At 36.7% G+C, this 24,457-nt stretch overlaps 1 protein-coding gene across 4 annotated transcripts in view; it reads left to right on the forward strand.

The window, feature by feature from the left end:
- Positions 1–24,457, forward strand: part of DENND4C (DENN domain containing 4C) — a 71,939-nt gene that overhangs the window by 30,188 nt on the left and 17,294 nt on the right. For all 4 annotated transcript variants that reach the window (XM_074533372.1, XM_005490927.4, XM_074533373.1 and 1 more), the window contains 18 exons: positions 755–821; positions 1,455–1,513; positions 2,907–3,051; positions 3,389–3,564; positions 7,130–7,230; positions 10,280–10,498; positions 11,487–11,632; positions 12,748–12,783; positions 13,008–13,138; positions 13,969–14,101; positions 14,528–14,734; positions 15,390–15,518; positions 16,236–16,380; positions 16,714–16,860; positions 19,065–19,190; positions 20,006–20,146; positions 21,458–22,593; positions 23,475–23,655. In XM_074533372.1, coding sequence (XP_074389473.1) covers positions 755–821; positions 1,455–1,513; positions 2,907–3,051; positions 3,389–3,564; positions 7,130–7,230; positions 10,280–10,498; positions 11,487–11,632; positions 12,748–12,783; positions 13,008–13,138; positions 13,969–14,101; positions 14,528–14,734; positions 15,390–15,518; positions 16,236–16,380; positions 16,714–16,860; positions 19,065–19,190; positions 20,006–20,146; positions 21,458–22,593; positions 23,475–23,655 — 3,425 coding nt within the window. The remainder of the gene's footprint in view (positions 1–754; positions 822–1,454; positions 1,514–2,906; positions 3,052–3,388; positions 3,565–7,129; positions 7,231–10,279; positions 10,499–11,486; positions 11,633–12,747; positions 12,784–13,007; positions 13,139–13,968; positions 14,102–14,527; positions 14,735–15,389; positions 15,519–16,235; positions 16,381–16,713; positions 16,861–19,064; positions 19,191–20,005; positions 20,147–21,457; positions 22,594–23,474; positions 23,656–24,457) is intronic.

Below are 24,457 nucleotides of genomic sequence, written 5' to 3' on the forward strand. Positions count from 1 at the left end.
GCTATAGTTGACCCACCATCATGTTTGCACTGTTTAGCTTATGTTGTACTGATACAAATTATTGCTCCTTCTGTTTAATAGTATTGGCTCTTGCAGTGCTGGCAAAGCTAACTGGATTTTAGTCTGGGTCTTTTTTAGAGTATGTCAAGCCTGTTTACCTTTCTTTTAGCTACATCAAGCCTAGAACAGGCTGTGCTGTGATACATGCTATATTTCCAGTCCTGTGTTTTAGCTTAGTAAATGTAAGCTCAGTAATGCTGTACATCAGTGGTGAATATCTATGTTTGTTTCCAAACATTACTGCTAATTCGTGTCTATGATTATGCGTGCAAACTCTGCAGAGGATGCTTGTCATGGTCCTGAAAGTTTGCTGGAAAATTATGTTACATTCGAGTAAGATAGATGTTAAGAAATCCAACAAAGTACTTTCTCTTAGCAGAATCTCTTTAGAAACTGGAGAACAGGGTTAGGCTGCCTGGGATTTGAAGTGGCTTGCCTAAATGCCAGTATGTTCTTATCTTTTGCTTACATATCTGAAGCTGCTAGTATTAATTTTCAGACATGCAATTGAGTGAATGAAGCTTCTTCATTTTGGCTTGCATAAACAAACGCTTGGACTTTTGAAAAGAGTAAATAAATCTTAAAAGTCTTTCTAAAAAATGCTACCATATTAATTCTAAAATTTAGTTAACATTGTTTTCAACCCTTCATTACACCCTGGTGCTGTTTTTCTAGTATCTTGTCTTCTTTGCAGGCATATATCCCATTTTATGCACAATATACCTTTCCCTTCACCACAAAGGCCAAGGATTCTTGTGCAGGTAAGCAACAATTTTCATTCATTTTAAGCTGCAGCAACAGCAAACCGCCTCTTTCCTTTGGTTTCTTTCTTTATTTTTTTTACTTGGGTTTGAATACATACCTCCTGGAAGAGAGAGGGGAGGGGGTGGATAGGCTGGCCTTCTCTCACACTGATAAAATCCTAGGACAACTTATCAAAGGAAACAAACTCTTTCGTACTTCAGGTGGTGTGGGTGGCAGAAGTGTTCTACTTGCACTTTTGAAATATCTGCCATGTATTATGCTTTCATTTTATAGGCACCATTTGCGTTACCTCAGTTGTAGGGTTGTTTTCTGTCTTCCCCTCATTTGTCCACCCACTGCTGTGGGGCAGAGGTTAGTTCCCTGGGGTGCTGTCTCTTGTGCTTCTCTGTTTAGTCACCCAGCAGCAGTTACATGCTCAACACTGAGTCACAGATGATTTCCTGTAATTCTCAGAATTCTTTCGGTGACTAATACGAGCTCTGTTCACTTAGTGAACCCGAGTCCCAAAGTCACTGTGTCTGTATGCCAGGCAGTTTATGAGACTATGGATATATATTTATACTGGAATGTTATACTGTATTAACTTTGAGGTTGTTCTTGTCAATCACATATTACTTTATGTGTTTCAGCTTTCTGCCCATGATGCATTAATATTGTCACAGCCAGTTTCTACACCATTGCCATTAAGGTATCATAATTAATGCTTTAAATGTATGCTACTTGAAAAAATCAGAGGCAAGCAGGAGTCAATCATAGAAGAAAGTCAAATATTAGTGCAATATCATGAGGTATTACAAACAGGAAGCTCAATATGTGTTTATAATGTTACGCAGTCTTGACATACACGTGCCCCTTGTGGAAGTATAAGATCACTAATTACCCTGAAATAAAGATGAATTGCCAGATTATTGCAGGAACTCTAAAGGAATAATAAGGCATTTGTGAGGAGAGAAAAGTACCCATATTTAAAGGTCTTGTATTTTCAGAACCAGTGTAGTAAGCAAAATTTAATAGCATAGAGACTGCTCTCTTGCTTTTTTCTCCTTTTTGGATCCAAGAGAGACAATAACATCAGGCCATTAGGTGAAATCCTAGTGTGCAAATCCAAGTGTGCAAACATTTTGGGAATTCAAGGGTATGCCTCCAAATTAGTATTTGTGCTTGAAGGTTGATGCAGTGTCTGTGTATGCTTCTTGCATCTTCAGGGTTAGACCTCCCTATGATTGTGACACGTGGTTTTATTTTGACACTTCTGTTCATCTCTGTCTTCAAGTTAAAAACCAAAATCTTCTCCCTTTTTATTCTCTCCACCCATTATCATATAATATTCTAACATTATCATACAATCATATGATTATATGATGATAACATCATATGATGATAACATTATCATATAATATTCTTTATGCAGAATCCCATCTTTAATCAGATTTGTTACACAAACATTTGGATAAAAAATTGCATCCAGGCACTAAATTGCTGAACAACATGTAAGAACCTTTTTTTAAGGACAGATTTTACACCCATGTACTCATAGATGTCAGTACAATTCCTAAATGCATACAGTCTCAACAAATTGATTGGAGGCTAAACTGCAGAAAATAAAAGTATGTCTCCAAGAGAATGATGGAATAATTTTGACTCACACAGGAATTTGATGCTGTGGTTCTAAGATCAAATGGATACTCTAGTTCATGATTCTTGTGTGAGATAACTGATCATACGAAACTGCTGGTGTTATTTTCGTTTGAATTAGCAATTAGCTTTGCTTTGTTGGTGTGACAACAAGATGCCAGTGCATGTCTGAGAGAGAGTGCTGTAAAGAATGCAAATTTAGCACTAGCATGGTTTAGTGTATGTTTCTTTAGCAATAGAATTTAAATTTAGGTTTCTTTGGGGTGGTACAAGCCTTAAAATGATGTCATAGCTATTAGTTAGATAGGTAGGTGTTTGATGTTTATTAGCACCATTCAACTAGTTGATCCCAAACATTGACAGTTGTCAGAAAATTTGATAGTAGTGAATTTTTTTTAAACTCTATAATATTTTTCTTTTCTTCTCCTTTCCCATCCACTCCTTAGTGGAGCAAACTTTAGCACTCTACTCATGAATCTTGGACCAGAAAACTGTGCCACTCTGTTACTCTTTGTATTACTAGAAGGCAAGATCCTCCTCCATTCCCTTAGACCGGCTGTGTTGACAGGAGTGGCTGAAGCTGTAGTAGCTGTAAGTACAAAGTGTTCTGTACTGCAGTAAGAGAAATTGATTTAAACATCACAGTTGTAACAAGGCTTTAAGTTAAAATTACTGATGTACGAAATGGTCGTAACAACAGCATTTATTTCAATTGCTCTATCTAGTAACTCTTAGAGATCATGATTTTTGCATAGCTAACTGAGAGTTATAATGTATTAAAGTAACAAACTTGGGGACCTTTTTCTGATAGTGTTACAAAGCTTTTAGTAATTTCATTTCAATGTGCTGCAAGTAACTTCTTGTTTTTTCTTGTACAGTATCTGTTGTCTTTTTTTAATGCATTTATTTAATTTAATTTTTCCTTCAGATGATATTTCCATTTCAGTGGCAATGTCCATATATCCCCCTCTGTCCTTTGTCTCTGGCCACCGTACTCAGTGCACCTCTTCCATTTATTGTTGGAGTTGATTCACGATACTTTGATCTGTACGATCCACCACAGGATATTGTGTGCATTGACTTAGACACAAACATGGTCTACATGTAAGTTCTATGGAGATTTTACATTTTTCTGTAGATGAAGAGATTGCTGAAGTGCTCAGGAGAAAAAATTGTTAAACGCTGTTTGATCCAACATGGTTTGTTTCTTACTGTCCCTTTTTTTTCTCTCATTTCTAAAGCTATAAGTAAATTAAAACTTAGTAAGTCAAGGATCAACACTTCTGCATCACATTTTTATAAGGAAGTGTGATCTTGCTATAAATGCAGTAACAATGGTAAGTAAGTAGGGAAAGGATTTTCCCCCTGTACTGGGTGCTGCTGAGGCCATATCTCAAATGCTGTGTTCAGTTCTGAGCACTTCACAAGAAGGACACTGAGGTGTTGGAGCATGTCCAGAGAAGGTGGTGAAGGGTCTGAAGCACAAGCAGTGTGAGGAGCAGATGAGGGATCTGCGGTTGTGTAGTGTGTAGAAAAGGATCCTGAGGAAGACCTTATCACTCCCTACAACTGCCTGAAGGGAGGCTGTAGCCAGGTGGAGGTCAGTCCCTTGTCCCAGGTAACAAGCAGCAAGACTAAAGGAAATGGCCTCAAGTTGCACCTCAGGAGCTTTAGATTAGATAGTAGGAAAACTTTGTTCACTTGTGGTCAGGCATTGGAATTGACTGCTCAGAGAAGTGGCTGAATCACTAGCCCTAGAGGGTATTTAAAAGACATAGAGATGCATTGCTTGTTTTAGTGGTGGACATGGTTTTGTGGTAGTCATGACAGTGTTATTTAGGTTCATCATATTTAGTGATCATCTTAAAGTAACCTAGATGAATATGAATGTTCCAAATCTTTCATAATAATTCTTGACACTATCTTGAACTTGGGCTACTTTATATTAGCGTTCATAAAGAAATTTTTCTGAAGTTACAAGGACCATGTTTTTTGTGAGACCAATCAAGCAAAATTTGATGTCTCACTACATTAATTCAAAAGTATTTTAACTTAATTATTGTATTGTAATATAGTACTTTTCTTAAATTGAAGTATTCTTTGAACAGTTTCTTTGCACCTTCTTGAGGAGAAGCTAATCCAAAATAATTCTTCTTGGTTTCTATAATGTGAGTACAAATAACAGAAAGGAAAAAATGGTTTTTTCAGTATTAGTAACTACTTTTCCATTTTTAACTAGAACATAAATAGAAAGATGGATGTAAGCTAGTTCAGGATGAGGGTGATCATCACTAATTCAAGTGCACATCTTTGTGCAAATTTTGTTTTACTTACCATGCAATTTTTTAACTCTTGACTTTTTTTTTACTCCTTTAAGTTAGAGTTAGTAATTTGACCAATGGAACAGTGAAATGCTTACTGGATTTTTACTGTCTTGGAAGGACCTTTCCTCTACTGATGCCAATGTTTCCTTTACATTACTGGCATTCATTTTTTTGTTAGTAGCATCACAGGAAATGGTAAACAATGAAACAAATTGTGTTTGTTTTTTCTGTCTGGTGTTTTTTTCTCCTTCCCCTAACTCTCCATGAAAAACACTTCAAAAATAATTTTCATCAGTTTATAACAAAGTATTATGCCACCAAGAGAATAATTGTAGGTATTGTGAAAGAAGAATGTATTGAATAAAGTCATGACAGATAACTTAATCATTGGAAGATACTTGCAGGGAAAAATACCTCAGTATTTTTGTTCATAAGTAGAATGGAAGCTGAGGATTGTGTGGCAGAAAAATAGAGATGAAACCAGGAGAATTTGCAGGGAGTTAGGGATATCAAGATGCTTTAGGACTGTTAGAAAGACCAAGTACCAAGATTACTTGGATTGGTTGTTGAACTAAAAATCTACTAATGGCTGACCTCTTATGAGGCAGTCAGCTGGAAAGGCTTTCCCACCCTTTCTTTTACTGTCTTATAAGCCCATTTCTCTTTCAGTAGTGAATTTATCTCTTCTGGTTTTGCTGCCCATTTTTTATTTATCTTATCTATAGATATTTGACTTTTGACTTTGGTAAATGTGAGGTATTGGTAGCTGCATTATAAAACATTTTTAACTGGGCAATGAATGTATCTTTCAGTTTTTGAGGTGTGTAAGTAAGCCCAAATCTCCATAAAGCACTTTGTGTTGAAAATAATATAGAATTATGAAAATACTGTGTTGTTACCGAATAAAGATTTTTTTTCATTTGATTTTATCCACAACAGTTTCTGGCCCTTTTTAGTTCTATGGCAATGCAGTAGTGCTTGATTTATTTGTTTGCTTGTTTAGGTGTAAAAGCATTTAATAGCACTGTTGCTGACTTGGAAAGACTGCTTAATAGAAAAATCAATTTCTAGAGCAAGTATGCTGCTTTCTTAAGCTGTACCAAAAAATACTACATACCTTTTAGTCAAAATAAATAATAAATACAATACCTAAATATCTAAAATAAAATAAAGTATTTTAAAAATAAGTAAAAATATATTTTATTCATTCAGCATCTTCCTTATTATTTTTAATTTTTTTAACTCTCTCTGTGATACTTAATGAGCCTTCAATGTTGGCTAGCCTTTTTAGGGCAAAGATTTGAAAGTTTGTTTTATTTTCTAAGCAGGACTTTTTTCCTGTCACTTTTGGAATGGTACTACTTATATTGTTTATAGGCATGCCATTATTGTGGGGGAAGAATGGGCAAAGGCATTCAAAAGGATGAAATTTTTTCTTCAACTGCATGAACTTCGGCTTCCTTTCTAAGATATTTCTGTTCATGCCAATAAAGCAAATAATAATGGAACAAGTATTTCACAGATGCAAAGTGCAAAACCAACTAGTCCCAGTATCAGCTTGGGTAGTAATAAGTGGTTAGGTTTCAGGGCAAAGAGGTTTGTTATATTCTCTGTAACAGGAATTCTCTCCCATCTTCTGCCTTCCAGAAAGAGGCATAGGAGTTCTTGGGATTTCTTCCCTTCATTTTATTTATATTTTATCTGTTGTTGTCCATAAAGTAGATGAGCATCCCTTTAAGCAATTCACCCCACTGCTTAATCAACCACATAATTTTCCAGCTGTGAACTGAATTCCCAGTCTTTCTAGCACCTGTTAGACTGTGAAGATGGAACTGGGTTGCCATAGACATATAGCAAAGTTCCGTATGATCATCAAGTTGTCAGACTGATCTGGCTTCTTTCAGTAACATGTACTCAGAACTGCCTTTATTTGAAGGAGCAGTAGTGTGGCCGATTTATGGACTGGCATAGTCTAGAAATAGACTTTGTATAATAATCACATACAGAAGAATAATATTGTGCTTCAATAATATTGGCAAGGCTGATAAAAAAATCTGAAAGAGAAATCGTCTATAGAGTCTAAATTAATCTGAAGGCAGATCTCCTTGCAGACTGGAGGAAACTGTACTCATTATTCACTCTATACTGTTGTGTATCTGAATAAATAAAATTCTGTGTTATGTAAGTCCCAATTTTTATTTTTAACAAATAGGTACAGTGACAAGATTTCAAAATAATTTTAAGGTACCATCTTCTGTAAATGAAGCAACTTAAAGCTGTTCACATTATTCTTTTTTATATTGTCTCTATTTTTTATGTCCTCTTTTATCTCTCCTGTGCTTTAGATCAGATGATAAGAAGAATACCAACTGGAAGCAGTTCCCTAAAAAGCCATGTAAAAGTCTTCTCAGCACCTTAAAGAAACTGCACCAACAGCTTGCAGCAGGTGAAATAGATACAATAAGAACTTCTGAGTAGTATATAAATGTAATGATTTCCTCCTATCACAGGCAGTGTGATTTTTTTGTTAGACTCTTTAAATGTGAATTCTTAGAATTGAATCTCTTTTTTGTTCTTTAGTCATGGTCGTGACCAGCCTCTCATCCAGCAGCACCCTCAGGTTCTTGGCAGAGATCTGTTCATCTCCCAGCCTGTGCTGGTACTGGGGGTTTCCCTACCTCAGGGTGCATCATCTTGCACTTGGTCTTGTTAAAACTTATGAGATTTCCAAGGGCTCAGTTCCTGAGTTTGTTCAAGTCCCTCTGGATGACATCCCATTCCTCAGGCATGTCAACAGCATCACTCAGCTTGATGTCATCTTCAAACTTGCTGTGGGTGCACTCGATCCCTTTGTCTGTGTTATTGATAATAAACAACACAGGCCCTTATATAGACGCCTGAGGGATGCCACTGATGTCCATCAGGGATCTAAACCATTCACCACTAACCTCTGGATGGGACTAACCAATTTCTTATCTATCTAGCAGTCCACCTGTCAAATCCATCTGTCTCCAGTTTAGAGAGAAGATGTTGCGGGGGTCTGTGTCAAAGGCTTTACACAGTTCTAGAGATCTCTAGCCCTTCCGTTGCCCACTGATGGTAGTCACTCCATCACAGAGGGTCACTGGGTTGGGCAGGCAGGATTTGCTCTTGGTGAAGCTGTGCTATTGTCTCAAGTCACCTCCCTGTTCTCCCTGTGCCTTAGCACAGCTTCTAGGATGATCTATTCCATGATCTTCCCAGGCACAGAAGGGAGGCTGATGGGATGGTAGTTGCTTGGGTCCAGTGCTTGTGAATAGCTTAGATAATGACTTTTCTACCACAATAACAGAATAGCTAGTTTTTGGCAAATGGTTTTGTCAAAAGAAAAATAACGACTGGCTGTATTCAGTCTGATGTCTTTGACAGAGAAGAGCAAAGTTCTAACTGGTAACAGTTTTCAGGTATTGTTTCTTTCTAACTGAAAATAGATTCTTTCAGGTAAGATGGTTCAGGGTATGTAAAGTTATACTGTTGTGGGGAAGGAAACTATAATGACCTCATAGGTATACCTAAGATACAGAAAATTCATAAATGACAAAAGCAAAAAATGATATTAATTAAGAGATAGGTGTTCCTGCCTTAGTTTTCTATGATTTTTTTTCAAATAGCCTTTACTTCATCTGTTAGAAAATCTTAACTTTTACGTTTATCAGCAGTGCATATCATTCATTAGGAATTACTTCCTAATTCTGTCTTGAGCACAACCAGTGGTCTCTGTTAAATATTTTTTCTATTTTGGCAATATTATAATAGCTGTGTTGTAATATTTATTTATATTTATGTAGAGATATTTTATTATTATAACTGATATTTTTGTTATAAGTGTGGAACTGTTATGTTCAGCAATACCTGCTGCTGGTTTTTTAAGAATGCAAGAGTAAACTCTAGATGTCACTTACTTATTTTCACCATTTGGTGCACTAAAATGTTAGGATTGATGTTAGAAAAGTAGTTTTAGATGTATATTCTTCAGAACAGGAAAAACATGGTGTAATAAATGAGCAGTTTAGGTCACTTAAAGAATCAGCGGCAAAGCTATTGGCAAAAGCAGGCTTAATATGAATTTGCAAAAGCACAACAAAGTTCAGTAGCAAGATTCACTCTATCACTGATGACAAACAAAAGAAAAATCAGATTAGAATCAAGGTAGAATGATTTTAACAAAGTCTGGAAATGCAAAGGTGCAAGGGTATAAACAGCTAGGGGAGGCACTTCTGTAGAGTAAAGAGGTCCTCAAGAGTCAGAGAGGACCCACTTGCTTTCTGAATTCCTGATGGAGCCTAGGTGCAACTGAATCCAAAGTCAGCCTTAGACCAAGGGACCAAATCCAAACTAAGCCCCAGGTTTCTCTAAAGGATTTAGCACCACTTAGTCCTTGACTGATATAACATTTACAAAGTGATTTAAGAAGATTTACTGTAAGTACCACAGTAACTTCATTACAGATCTGAGATGGAAATATTGACACTGTACTTGCCATTGTGTGTTTAAATCCATTGACACACACATGCACACAGACCCAAGGAATTGTATGCAAATGTGTATGTACTAGTTGAAAATTCACTTTGAGTTCAGTGAGGTAATCCCATCCCTTGACAACACTCAAGGGGTGACAGGTTGAGCTTTGAGGATTGGGTGGTACCCAGTACTGGAGGGGATAGCCCAGACCCTGTCAGCAGGTTTCAGCCATGGTCCTCAGAGTATGGCAAGGCAAACTAGAAAGCTGGTGGGTTCAGAGAGGTCCCACTGAGAATTAGGTGCTGGTGCAGTCATGGCTGCCCAGGAGAGTTAAGAAGACCTGGCTTAGGACTAATCTTCATAGTGTCACAAAATTAATATCTTCAGTCATCTGTCAGTCTTCATCCTGTGGACTGAAAACTACTGGAATTTTCCTAAAAAGTCCAGTAGTAGTAGTAATAATAATAATAATTATTATAATAATAATCTGTTTAAGCTATGATTCAGTCAAATAGTGTTCCAAGACTATCCATTAGGTAAGAACTGTTTTTTAAGCAGCAGCAGTTCCTGAGAACAGCCAATGTTTCTGGTGAGCTGAAGGGGACCTGAACTGCTCAGAAGCCATTATGCTGTAGGCCAAGGCCCAGAGAGAATCCCTGAGGAAACTGGAAGTTGTAAAGCAGCCCAAAAGGAGCTTGGCTGGGGCAGGAAGTGTAAAAAACTACCGCACATGGTGCTTTGTGTTTATATTTAAAGACTATATTCAGTTGAGTATGAAGTAACATTAACTGAGCTGACATCCTTGTTTTGTGTCACAGACTGCTACATGAGTTAGAAAAATACACTTTTGAGGTAACCTTTAATGTCAACCCATTCAACTGGAAAATAATCACGGGATTTCTAGTGCTTATCACTTATGAACATGGGCAAATAGAAACAAATTTTTTAATGCACTGAATTTTTATTAAAGGCTTGTATGTGTTGCTCATTGCTAGTTCACAGGAAGACTCAAGAAGGCTCTGCAGTGGAAATGACTCCTATAGAGGCAGATTTCTCCTGGCATAAGAAGATGATAGAACTTGAGATGTTGATCCAGGAAGCATTTCTCCGTTTCATGGCATCTATTTTGAAGGGTTACAGAACATTCCTCAAGCCAATCACACAGGCACCTTCAAATAAAGCAACTGCTGCTGATTCATTGTTTGATCATCAAGGTGAGGGTGAGGCAAACAAGCTGCTGATAGCATTGGCAGTGTTACAACTTCAGAGCTGAAGAGCTGCATAACTTTAAAAGGTCAAAGTTCCCTTTGGTTGTACAGTTCTTGGCAATATTTAAAATTGCAGTTGTCTAAAGTTAAGCTATTCAGAGTTGATTGGAACGCAAAAATATACATATAGGACTGCAGGTTTGCACTAGCTCCAGTATTAGAAAAAGCTTTTTTTTAGTGGCATGGTTCCCTCTCATCATGGCATATTCTGCAAGGGCATCTCTTGGGAATTATAAAATATTTCTCAGCTTGTATGATGCAAAAATGCTAAAATCTCAGTAATGATCTTGATATAAATGGAAAAATAGCAGAAAATGGGGCAGAAATCCGAAATATGGCAAGCAATAAATGATAGTTGGCAAATGTCACTTCCCTTATCGCTGTTAACTATTCAGATCTGTTCATGAGACAGATGCTACATAAAATGTCACAGGGGTTTTCTCTGTGGTGGTGTTTTGGGTCTTGTTTCTTCTTTCGGGGTTGTTGATTTTTTAAAAATTACTGGGTAACATATTTGAGAAGAGATTTTTAGGTAATCATTTGTAGAGCTTTCAATTTTATCAAGCCCATCACTTTTTAGAATAACGTAATTTATATTTTAGTATTGTTTTAGCTGTTGGATGCTTTTATACAAGGTAATCTTTTTTTTGCGCAATGAATGAACAAACAGAGTGAGAAAGGATTACATGGGTGTGACTGGTGGCCAAGGATGTAAAAAAAAAGTAGCTATTAAAAATGCTGTTAATTTTAATCTTCCAAATGCAAATAGATATAAGTAGTTGTTATTGATAAAGCAAATACTTATGTATTGGCCTCTTCAGTAATTTACATTGATTATTGATTTATGTGATTTATGTTTATTAACTCATTTCACGTATTAATTTCTTATGGAACTTTAACTGGTATTTAGTTGTGTGTTCCCTTTTATTACCAGGATTTTTAAAAAGCAGAGACCGGGCCTATACAAAGTTTTACACGCATCTCACCAAGACACAGATATTCAGCCGCTTTATTGAAGAGTGCAGTTTTGTGAGTGACAAGGATACTGGCTTGGCATTTTTTGATGACTGCATAGAAAAGGTGAAAAATATACTACTACATAATATTCTTCTGTTCACTTTGTGTTACTGTCCTGTCCGTTAGTTGGGAAGGTACATAACTTCTGCAGGGAGTATTCAAAAGGATTGGAATTCTTGGTGATTATTGCTTTTTCCTTTCTTCATCTTCTTGTGTGATCATAATTCCTGTGTTGTTGGAGAAAATTTTAATTAAAGGCCTGTAGGATTTCAATATATAAGATAATGTGAGAATTGCCAGTAGCTGACACTTCAGGAAAATACCATCCATTTCCTCTCTCTAATGTAGAATTGCTACCAGTGGTCATTTGCCATGACCAAAAACATCATTGTAGTTTTTCCCACAATTTCAACTTTAAACATGCCTAGTGTTTCAGATGTGGTCAGGACTGGTTTATGTAGTTTTTTCATTACATGCATGTTTTAGGAGAAAGATTGCTCCTTTTTTTTCTTTTTATTTTTTTTATCGTAGTTACATCAGTATAGTTTTGGTCTAGGTAGGTAATGGAATTTATTGCTTCATCTCTGCAATTCCAAGTTTACAATATTAAAGTTACAAGCTATAGAATTGTATTTTTTTAAGGCATATGTACATGATTCTTTTTGGGAGAGCCTTCATATTAATAAGTTTTTGAGCCTTCAAATTAACAAGTTTTTATAGACTGTGAGTCTTTGATTTAGTATTGATTCTAATTAGATTAATATTTGTGAATGGACAAAAGTTTATTTGACTTTCCTTTTCTCTGCTAAATGTGGGGTATGCATCTAGAGAATACTTTGTTAATAATTTATTACTGCAGGTTGTCCTATTGGAAAAAGCTGCAAAACAGAAATTTCTCTCAACTAAATAAAATGAAAGCAGTTTTCCTTTGATAGATTAAGGGTTTTGTATTCAGTAGATAATGTCAGCAGGTTGAAAATATGCTGATTACTGCATTACTGATTACTGCTGATTCTTCACTGAAGTATTTGAAAAAGAGGTGAATTGCTTCTATAGTTATATGGAAAATTGCCATTTCTTCTTTAATATTTCAGCAAGTAGCACAGGTGTAATATAATTATTTAGGATTTTGATTTTGAATTGAGAAGAAACTCTTAATCTTTTTTTTCTTTTCCCAGCTCTTTCCAGATAAAGGAACGGAAAAAGGAGAGAAGGTACTTTTGCCCTTGAAAATGTTTAGGAATATCTGATCATGAAATAAAAATGCAAATACAAGGCTGTGGACTTGATATTTGAGCAATTAGAACAAGTATAATTTATATACAAATACAGTGTATATTAAATATATATTTTTACATATTCCAACATAATTGACATTGTAAAGGACATTTTGTTACAAAGATAAACTCTGTACTTAATGTCCAAACTCTGTTTTCAGGTTGACGTAGATTCTGTTGAAGATACACGCTTGATTGAGCTTGATGAGTCACAAAAAAGTGAACACACAGTGTTCATAATGCCACCCGAACCACCAGCTGATGATGGACAGGACCGAGTACCAAAATACAGGTACAAGTTAGACAGTCACCTAGAGTGAAATTAGGGTGTCTGTGATGGTTAGCAGGGCAGATGTTCTGTGCTGGTGCAAGACTTGCCTTAAGACAGCATTCAGAAGAACTCTTTGAAAGATATGAGCTGCCCAGAATCTGGTAAGTTTCTGAACCTCTAGAAGTCAGTGTTCTGGGTGTGTATATGTGAGGGCATGTGGAATATGGTATTAATTTTTCACTAACTTCTTGCCACCTTTATAGTAATACTTTTCTGCATGTATTCAGTGTCCTTCTTCCTGTTTGAACCATTTGTGTGTATTTTGTAGCAAGTGCAGTGCTCTTTCTTCCATGTTGGGAATGATGAAGGGTGGGTTATGACTCTACCAAGTAGTATTGATCTGCAGATGATGAACCAAAAGAGCAAAACATGCACTCCGCTTTTCAGATTTCTTGCATTCAGTCTTTTTCAGCCCTGTACAAGAAGTGTGGAGTTTCAGACACACTGGGTACAATTTATTTCTTCCTGTCTCTCTTGATCATGGGATCATGAGTGTTCTGGTTTTTGCTGTTATCCTTGTTAATCACCATCTGTGCTCTCCTGACCTTCATGACATGGTTAGCAGTCTGGTTCTTATTTCCATTGTCTTTGGGGGCTTAATGTCCAAGGCATCTTCTTGTAGTATATTTGTGAGTAAGGCTAAAAGTATCTTGCTGTTTTATATTTCTCCTGGTTCTTTATTCTCCTGTTTGTCATTTTTCCCCATATAAGTTGTCTTTGTATGGCTTTCCTGCTATGAGCAGGTATGTGAAAAACTTTTATTTTCTTTTTTTTTTTAATCATCCATATAGCTATAAAAACTTCCCGCGGCTAGATTTCAAGCTCTTTGACAGGCCACAGGAGCTCAAGCTCTCCTTCAGCAGACACCCAGCTGGAAACAGCATTTCAAATAGTCCAGCACTCATGGCAAAGAGGACAAAACAGGTCAGATGAGTCTCACTGTAATCACTGTGTGATCACTGAAAGATACAAATTTTCTTGGTGAAACTGCCAATGCCTGTTTATACTATAAGTTAGAGATTTGGTCTCTGTAACTTACCAATAAAAGAAACAGAAGAGATTAAAAAATTACCATCTCAGATTACAGTTTATTGTCGAATGCATTTTTAAGCTTTAGACTGTAATATAAAATTAAATTGAAATTAATGCTTAGTGTGGGGAAATAAAGATTGATCCTGATGCTAGAGTTTGTTTGCAGAGCATCTTAATAAGAGAATGGTAAAAAGGGATCTTCAGCTGAATGTGTGTCTATTTTTATTAAATGCTCAGAAGCCAGCATCTGAGTTAGATTTCTAGATTCAAGATCTTATGTCTTTTATCTGATTTTGTGGGTTTTTTTCACCCTTACAGGAGATAAAAACAGCCCATAAATTAGCCAAGAAATATTATGTAAGCCCCTCCCAGTGGGCTAAGTGTCTCTTCAGTCATAGTTACAGCCTATGGTTTATTTGCCTGCCAGCCTATGTCAGAGTTGCACATCCCAAGGTCAAAGCACTGCAACAGGCATATGATGTTCTGATTAAAATGAGGAAAACTGAAGTGGAACCACTAGATGAGGCAAGTGCAAATCAAAAAGTTACCATGACTGTGAAATAGAGGACAAGGTGCAATTACAGTGTGTTTTGCTGACACCACCAGGTTAAGCATACTTATGGTTAGACCTGTGTTTAAAGCCACCTTAAAATCATCTCAAGTCAGCAACTGGAAATTAAGTCCCTTTTTGATCCCAGTATAGTGTATGCTGGGTCTGCTCCAACTCAGTGTTGCTAGTCTTCTCACAGATGACTTCCAGAAGGAAGTTATTGAATATCCCTGGTTTTTATTGCACTTTAATTAGTGCTTTGCAGCCTTTCTGCACTGAAGGGATGATGGGTTTGTGTGCAGCATACAGTTCTTTCAGTAGTATCCCCTGGCACAAAGCAGCAAGTTGTCATGCTTTTCATGTGGGCACCTTATCTCCTTTATTTCTCAAACAGCAGACTTGAGTGAAAAAAAAAAAAATTGACATGGTCAACAGTGACTGTTGATGTTATTTCAGTTTCTGTGACTTGCTCTTTAATTTTTGCTCCCTCTTCTGGCTAGCATGTTATGGACTAACTAGTTGTTCTTAGTTTTTCCTTTAACATGTGTAAAAGTTGTAAATCAGGAAAGAGCTTAAGACACTTCAAAATTCTTGTCTGTAGTCCATTTACACATTTCTGTATCTTGTCAGGTCTGTTACAGAGTAGTAATGCAGCTCTGTGGACTGTGGGGTCAGCCTGTTCAGGCTGTGAGAGTTCTTTTTGAAATGAAAAATGCTGGAATACAGCCAAATGCCATCACCTATGGTTATTACAATAAGGTAAGGGTCCAGTGCCTTTTGCAGTTGTCACTCCCAATGTCTGGTAGCATGTTTTTAAGGTTGTTTCTTGCAGCTCTTCACTTGGACTTGCTGATTCTGTTAGTCAAGCCATCCTTTTGGACATGCTTACAGAATGACTGAATCTACACTAAATGGTTCTACAATGTTAAATTTACATTCCCATGCTCTTTGGCTAACCAAAAACTCTATTGAAATACAGATTTACACTGTTTCCATTTGCAAATTTTGGAACCATCTAGTGCTTCCACATCCAATAAATCTATTCTAAGGTGTATTCTTTAAGATAGCAAGATCCAGAATGGATGAAGGCTGGAATTAGGCAAATTGGAGTAGCCTCCCTCTCTTTCCTTGCTTCCAAGTTCCTGATGACACTTCATGGTAAACTATATAAAGGAAAAAGAAAGGAGATGTTACTATGGTCTTCTGTTACTATCAAAATACATAGATAAGAACAAAACCCACTTTGTTTAATTAAAGTAATTTTGATCCATAGTCTGGTTATACTCAACTATTTTGTACTGACCTGTGGAATAAAAGGCAAGAGCTCATAAAAATTTAGGTTTTTGTCCTACTTCACATGGTTGGCATTAAATGCTTTTTTTATTGGTGGCAGGGGTGAAGCTTCTCACCGTACTGTGTTTTTTTAATGTAACTTCCATACTGTTTTCTGTTATTGCAAAATGTCTCTTTCTGCAGGCGGTTTTAGAGTCTTCTTGGCCTAGTGGTAACCGCAGTGGCATATTCCTGTGGACAAAGGTACGAAATGTAGTTCATGGCACAGTGCAGTTTAGGCAGTGCCTGAAGAAATCAATGCAGATCCCACAAGTGCCTGTGATACCAGGTAATGAGTTAGTTAAAATAGATTTTTTTCTGGTGAACAAGGGCATAACGTACTTTCAGAGGGATTGCAGCTAACATTGTGGCTTTTGAAAGTGGAAAATCTGTCCTTAAATGTATAAAAATTGATATTTGCCAACTTGATGCTTATGACAGGATTAGAATGTCTTTTGCATACTGAAGAATTAATTATCTTGATTTCTGTTGCCAGAATTTCATACTCTTATTTGATATGTGTGAGCAGAAGTGTTTACTGTTGTCTGAAGAGCTTAGATTTATTTAAAAATCTGAATAATTAAGTTCTCTCTTACTAACCAGCTCTTGTTCATGTCTTCAGTTCTGCGGACTCCCACGGGTGGAAGTGATGGGGACATGGTGAGCCATGGTAGCGTGGATAGTTCTAATGATGCTAACAGTGGGGAGCACACCCTCTTCGTCAGTGACTTAGTCAGGCTTGATTCCGTTGATAATCACTCTAGCACAGGTACTAGATTCTGCTGGGTTTACTACTAACAGTTCCCCAAAAGGCTAGATTTTCTAGTCTCCTGTTGATTTCCCCTTTACAACTACTGCTTTCCCTTCTTGAGGCTGTAGAGAAGTGTGGAGTTAACTTGCATAAAAAAGTACACTTTGTTGCACACTATTGTTGAACATTTCTCCTTTACTTCACATCATGCTTTAATTCAGAATGTACCATAGCAGAAATACTGTTATATGAAAAGAAATGTTTTGCTGTGGTCTTATGTACCCTGCTTTTTGTGTTAACTTTCAGAAAAGGTATGAAGCCTCTGACATATGAGGCTGTTTAATTTTTGCATGCTGTCATTTATTCACAGAAATGGTAGTCAATGTCAGTAAAATCTTTCTGTGAAAAAAATTATGTTTGGTGAGGTGATTTGAAGGTAACACTTGAAAATGTTTTTCCTTTGTAATATCTCAGAAAGGTCTAATTAGCATTCATGTATGTTATTAGTATGTTATGTTAGGTTATGGTAAAACTATGCTTTTAAACACCGTATTCAAGTGTCTTAATAGTAGTGGCTAACCTTTGAAATAAATACAGAAATTGTCAGAACCTTGTCATGCAGTTTTCAGGAGACACTGTGGGAATGGAAAGGCAGGTGATAAGCTGGAGGAAAACTCCACGTTAAATATAGTGTGCACTCCTCCTGACAAACTGAAGTAAAAAGAGTGCACAGGAAGTTAATAATTTAGGATGACAGGACAAAATGCATGGTTCTTCTTATCTGCTCTAGTACTGATCACATCTTACCTGTGCAGTTTCAACTAAACTTCCTTTCTGTGTGTACTTCAAAACTTAATGCACAAAATTATTCTTGCACACTCTTCATGTTTTTAATATCTTGAGCCCTTCTGTAAAGAGAACTTTGAGTCTGATCTCTGTGCTTCACCTGATATGTCTGCCTAGATTACTGAACTTCCCGTCTCTCTGCTCTTTGTTGCTCTGCTTTTTGCTCTTTGCTGTCTCTTGGGTGCCGCATTTGTCCTTGGCTATCACGGTGTGGGGTGCAGACTTATGGTGTGAAGCCTTGGATGCACGTGTGCATTATTTCTACCCTTGAATGTTACTCCTGCAGGTAATTCACCCATTTATTGATGGGGTATTGATACTTCTGCTCAAGGCAGGGATACTAACATTACTGAAAATCTGACAGAGGAAAAAATAATCACCTGTGAATGTCAGAACTCAATGTTCTATATAAAAAGTTTTTAATATAGTAGCCAAATGTATTAATTGATGGCTGCTCAAATTTTTAATTATTTTTAACATAATTGTTATTTGTTGGTAAAATAAATAGCAGTGATATGTATGGTAGATGAATGGTATCTGTCACCCAAATTTTATGGAGCTTCCTAACACCTTTCACACTCAATAACTTACTTTGATCTTTTTTGTTGCAGTAATGAGTGCCAATAGGTACTCTGAAGTATGTGAACAATCCACTTTAACATGTTGCTGTGAAATGTGTCCATGTAGAATTTTTGTCTTTTTGCACATGCAGCAGCACTTCAGATAAAAAAAAAACCAGAGAAAAGAGACTTTCTGTATGTGACAGATTTCTTTGATTACTGTAAATTTTTGGGTTTTTAGTGAGTTACAGCTGGCAAGCTTAACTAGTATAGCAGAGGAACAGACTTTTAAAAAAATCTTTGTAGTTTTACTTTTTTTCTATTACAATTTATACTTTGGCATACAGTGCAAAGATATGGCACAGTTTATAGTACAGGTTTTTTCCAGGGCTGTATTCACTGTTAGACGCTTGCTCAATTATGGCTGTGCTTGTCTAAATTTCTTTTGTTAATGCATTTGAGAATTTAGCCTACCCAGCAGATAAATATTTCAGGCTAATGTGATAGGAAAGGAAGGAGAGCAGATACAGTGTATTAAAAATAGTTAGTCACCATAGTGCTCCTAGGTGAATAACTCATATTTAGTATAATTAGAAAAGTAAGTTTGGATTAGTATAGCTGAATTATCTCTGGTGTTATCATCACTGAGTTGAGTAGGTCTTTCCACAAATTAGACATTTTGGAGATCTTAACATGAACTTTTCTGGAGAGATAACATGTGAAACAAATAAATTTCAGATCCTTTATTTTCTTATTGAAAACAAATTTAGGAAGGGAGAACAAGTTTGAAGCATGTATTTGTATTTCTTGTAACAGGTGGTCAATCAGACCAGGGTTACAGATCCAAGGATGAACTCTTGAGAGATGGTGAGGATAGTCTTCCTGCAACTGAAACACACGTAGAGAAAGATATTTCTTCTAACCTTGAAGACTTAATAGGAGGTTAAGTATGCGTGTTTATGTTGGTGAAGGCTTTTGGTAATAAATGGCTTCATGCATTAGAATACCACAGATACTCAGCGTATTGAATTAATAGTATTCCAGTGCTCCGAATACGGTAGATTTCATATAGTTATTTTACTTCTATGTCCTAAATTATAGGAGTGGAATGTGTATAGGTAGAAATAGCCTTTTATTAGATCAACCTAATATAGATGGAAAAAATGGACAAATGTTGGGGTATGCAGTAATTTACATTCCATTTCCCTCTTTTATCTGTTTGAAATCTTGATAATTTTTTTAGCTGTACCTGTTGACCTAATAAAAGGTGCTACTTTTTCTCACAAACTCTTCCCAGCTATAGACAGCCTTAGGGTCATCTCCTGTCTTCTGTTCTTAGTTTTTCTGTATTTTGTTGTTTTCCTTACTGAATTTGTTTCATATCTGAGTTATGAGATCCGTTATGTGAGTTAGGGCTTTTAAAGCTCTCATTAAACAAATTGCCCTGCATGAAAATCTGTGAACTGCTGTTCTTATTATGCTTTGGTTAGTTGAAAAAATACCATGGGGAGAAATTGGCAAATGCTATAACCCTGTGAACGGCTAAGCACTCTCTGCATAATGCTGGCAACCTTTCTGAGTATTGCTTCCAGGAAATGCACAGTACCTGGTAGGACTGACCCTTTAGTTTGTTATTACATAAGGCGACAGTTAGAGTTTATATTTTATGTACCAGTGCAAATAATTACTAAGTTAAATCATAACTTTATATATCCATATCTATCTATCTCCTAATGTTCACATTCTCTTTCTTGCAGAGATTTCTACAGAAAAATCTTATGAAAAGCAACAGCTGAATATAGAAACTCCGAGTCCAGCTGATCCACCTGCTTGGGGTAACAGTATAGTGAAAGTTCCATCAGGCATTTTTGATAGCAATGGAAGGAAGGGCAGTGATGGTGAGTCACTGGGGGAAACAGAGCTTGCTAAAGTCCTGATCTTGTTGTGCTGTAGTGTTTTGCAATCTGTTTCATATAACGAAAAGAAATAGAACTTCTTTCAAGGTGCAGATGTCTTGCACAATGTTTGCTTTCCACCATTACCCTGTGCAGGTAACATAGAAGGAACCTGTAGATTCTAAGGTTGAAAATCACTGTTCTGTAGACTGAAATCAAGATTTTCCCTGCCCTGCACTGAGAGTGTTTCAGTAATACAGTAGGAAACAAAGAGAAATAGTGTGTCCAGTCTTGATTTTGTCATCTAAACCTTGCTGATCTTGGACAAAAGTCTGTCTCTATTCCTGCAGCTTACATTGCCATTCTGTAATGCAGGAACAATGTGTGTTGTCTTTGTGCAATACAAAATTTACTTACTTATCTCAAGATTTGTGATGAAGAAGATTTATGGATATATAAAAGCCAAATCTTGGGGATCAATTATTTTTTCTGCCTTTCTGTCTGCTTTTTACTAAGATAAGGTAGTCCAGCTTCAGTGTAGCTTGATAGCACAGAACAGAGTTGCAGGTAAGAAGTTTCTTGGAACATTTTGGCAATTATGAGAACACATGGCTAGCTAAGAAGCAGCATTTATGTGAGATTCAAACATTCTCCAGCAGGTGGATGTGATGCAACACGTCTTCTCTTGAGATCCTAATATAGTAGAATTTCCATACTTATGAAGATTTTTACTTTGCTAACACAACTATCTAGGTAGTAAATATTCCAAATTACCCATAGGAAATAGAAACATTTGTAAGATTTGTTTATGGCTTCCACATGCTAAACTTAATTAGTTTTTTCTAAATATACATCTGTGTCATAAATTAAATAATGCATCTGTATTGACCAGACACACATTATAGTTTTTTTCAGAACCAGAATGAACTATGGTGTTTGGTGTTTAAATCTTGAATGTAGCTCTCGGGGAGGGGGGGGGGCAGGGAAACTAAAACCAATCAGAGTAACTTTTATTTAAAATTGTAGTTTCCTTTAGTTCATGGATGTACTACTTACTCTCTGGGTGTTGGCACAGGGAAAGAACGTCGAAGCCATAAGCAGCTTTGATTCCAAAGAGTAGGTGGCTTTTGATATGCAGGATGTCTTTGCAGTGAAATAATGTGTTCATGCTAGTGTAACTTCTTAATGGATATGTTGGAACTGTAGTACTCCCAGTCTTCTGTATGTAAGGAGATTAAGGAGATTTTGCATTTCAGGAAATAAGCATTTTTTGTGGCTATGAATACCATATTATTAATGCATTTTCTCTTTCAGAAACAGTTTCTAGCCCACTGTTCATAACTCAGGATTCAGTTGAAGATTCAGTCTTTGGTGATGTTTCTCCTAAGAAGATAAGTGAAAAAAGACAGAAGAGACAAAAACTGTTTTCAGAGAGAAGCTGCAGTTTCAGTAGTGAAAGCAGGGCTGGAATGCTGCTGAAGAAAGGCAGCTTGGACTTGCATTCTAAAGAAATAGCAATCATGATGGGAGCAGATGCCAAGATCTTAACAGCAGCTTTATCTGGGACCAAAACTTCACCTAAATCCCACAGCTTTGAAAATATCACTGACCAGCAGGTTTCTGATATGAGTGGCACTTGGAGTGGTGTGACTCAGAGTGATTGGGACCTAGAACATAGGTCTTCACCAGTGCTGGAAGAGCCTGGGGAAGGACAGGAGGATCTTGAGAATGGAAGAGATGGAAACATGACTACAGTGGAAGACATAAATCTTGAGCAATCAGCTGAGTCTGAAAACCAGAAACCTGAATCCAAAGATGCAACTGCTAAAAGAAATAGCTTTTATGGAGTGGTTAAGCCTATTGAAAGGGAAGATGTTGAAGTTGGCTTGGACCCTCTGTCTTTGCTAGCTACTGACAGCACACAACCAGGTTATCCAGAATCTGGGGAAAAGTTGATGTCACCAGTTGCAGCACGTAATTTGGCAGATGAAATAGAGAGCTATATGAATTTGAAGAACCCCTTGGGTAGTAAGTTTCCCAGCATGGAACTACACAAGCCAGATAAGGAAGCAGAAGCTTCTGGTACACTTGGTCACTCCCAAGAACGAAGGTCAAGCCTGCCCTTGGATCCCATCCTGCCGTCCTCCAAGTGTTATGAAAGTCGAAGAAGTCCTTCTGTCTGCAGATCCAAAACATTCACTGTACGATCAAAGCAACAAGCTCACCCACAAGTTCAAAAGGAGCGGTCGTCATCTTTGACAGGACTGGCTCGTTCTTCCCCGCATGGCTCACTGGGAACTGTCGTAACAACTTTATCCAGTCTGAAGTTAGACAATATACTGTCTGGACCAAAAATTGATGTTTTGAAATCAAGCATGAAGCAGGCTGCCAGTGTGGCCAGTAAGATGTGGGGAGTGGTAACATCAGCATATAGTTACTCAGATGATGAGGTAGGTGTTTTTCAGTATGAAAAGTTCGGGGACACAAAGTTAGAGGGCTGACTTCTATGTCCAGAAGATTGCTTCTCTAGGTGTTTTTTACTTTTTAATTAAGTATTGACTTTTATTAGTTAATAAAACTACACTTTATCTATGGTGTTTTTCCTTGCCCTTAAAAAAACTCTCACCTTTCAGACAAAAGGAAATTAGATGGTCTCAATGCAGTAAGTTTTAGCTTTTTGTTCTCAACAAAAGTCTCCCATTTCTTTATTAATCTTTTTATTTATATGTAAAGAAACCAAACCAAGAAACCCTGGAAAGAACAAATTTATGTCACTTTAAATGATGCCATACTGCCCTGTCTTACTTTAGAAAACTAGGTTGTGAAAATAAATTACAAACCCAGGAAGTCAGATTGGTGAGGGTCAAAGTAACGTACAGCCTGAGATCTAGTAAATTTACTTATCAGGAATTGGGAACCTAAGTGTTATGGTTCTTCTGTGACTAACAGAGTGTTTTTCAGAGTAAAACATTTCACATACTAATGACAAGAATGAAAGAAGATATAGAGAGATAAATATTGTAACTTCCTCTTTTTTTTGTGATGTCTTGTTATTGTGCCTTCGAAAGATGTGTCTGCATAATTTTTCCTGTTTCTCTGTAATGAATAAATTTATATCACTATTATTTTGTCACTCAGTTTGTCAGTTTTTCAACATCCTCCTGCTTTGTCCAGTATCTGCACTTTTTGAGTCTACATAGATTAATCTTACATTTGATAATTTTTGTTACAACGAGATTTTTCTTAATCTGCTAGTTTAATTATTTATTCTTTAGGATAAAAATAGAAGTGGAGGTACTAAAAAATGCTACTTTTTCTTCTTGCATTAAAGGAAGAAAGCCATCGACCAGACTATAACTTCCCTGTGGGCTTTGAAGATAGTATTTTAGGAGATAATCTGTCATCAAGAACTGGAGTCCCAGGCCTACTTACAAATGAGCTTGCACAAAGCACTACTAGTCTTGGTAGTAGCAGCAGTGGTGGAGATGTAGGAAGACAGCATTACAGTGCAGGTGAGATGATTTGGTTTTATTTTCCTCTGATAATTTGATTATAATACAACAATCAGGGAAAATTGTTGTGTATGAAATCACTCAAAACAGTGGAAGCTATGATAATGTGAAACTATTTCAAGCCCTTTAGAATATTAGAAGCAAGTTTTTACTTCCATTCTATACTGTTCTCTAGCAGTAGCAAGTAGCTAATGCTTCTTTCTTTGTTGAATGTATAAAAAGCTGATACAATATGCAGGAGTTTAACCATAAAATACTTCCTGTGTATGTGATAGGAAGATTGCTAACTAGTTACAGCAAGAAACACCTGCTCATTCATGTAAACTCATGAAAGTATTAATAGTGAAATATTAGTACAGAAAAGCTGAGCAGTTTGGCAACTGCGAATAGTTTCATAACTAACAGAGACAGATCATTTGAGGGAGGAAAGAAGCAAACCCACCAAAACCAAATCAACAGAACAACCCTGTAGTTCATGCCCACAAAAAACTTAAAGCAATACATGCTAAAAGTTATCCATCTTTACCATGGAATAGGATCTGTTGGATACATACTTGATTTGAACTTATGTAGGTAAATAGTTGATGACCGTGAGCCTGTTGCAAACCTTCCTTCCCTCCTCTCTGCCAGATGTAGAACTGGAAAAATAAATCTAGTAATTTTCAGTTCAGATTTAATTCAGATAGATTTGATTCTTATTTTGAGAAAAAAGATGTGTTTCTGAACCTGCAGTGGGGTTGGTTTAGGTCCCTTTGTAATACAGTACTTCAGTGATGCAAATATGGTAAAGCTGTCTGCTTTA

This window comes from Zonotrichia albicollis, chromosome Z (genome assembly GCF_047830755.1).
Source record: "Zonotrichia albicollis isolate bZonAlb1 chromosome Z, bZonAlb1.hap1, whole genome shotgun sequence".
NCBI lineage: Eukaryota > Metazoa > Chordata > Aves > Passeriformes > Passerellidae > Zonotrichia > Zonotrichia albicollis.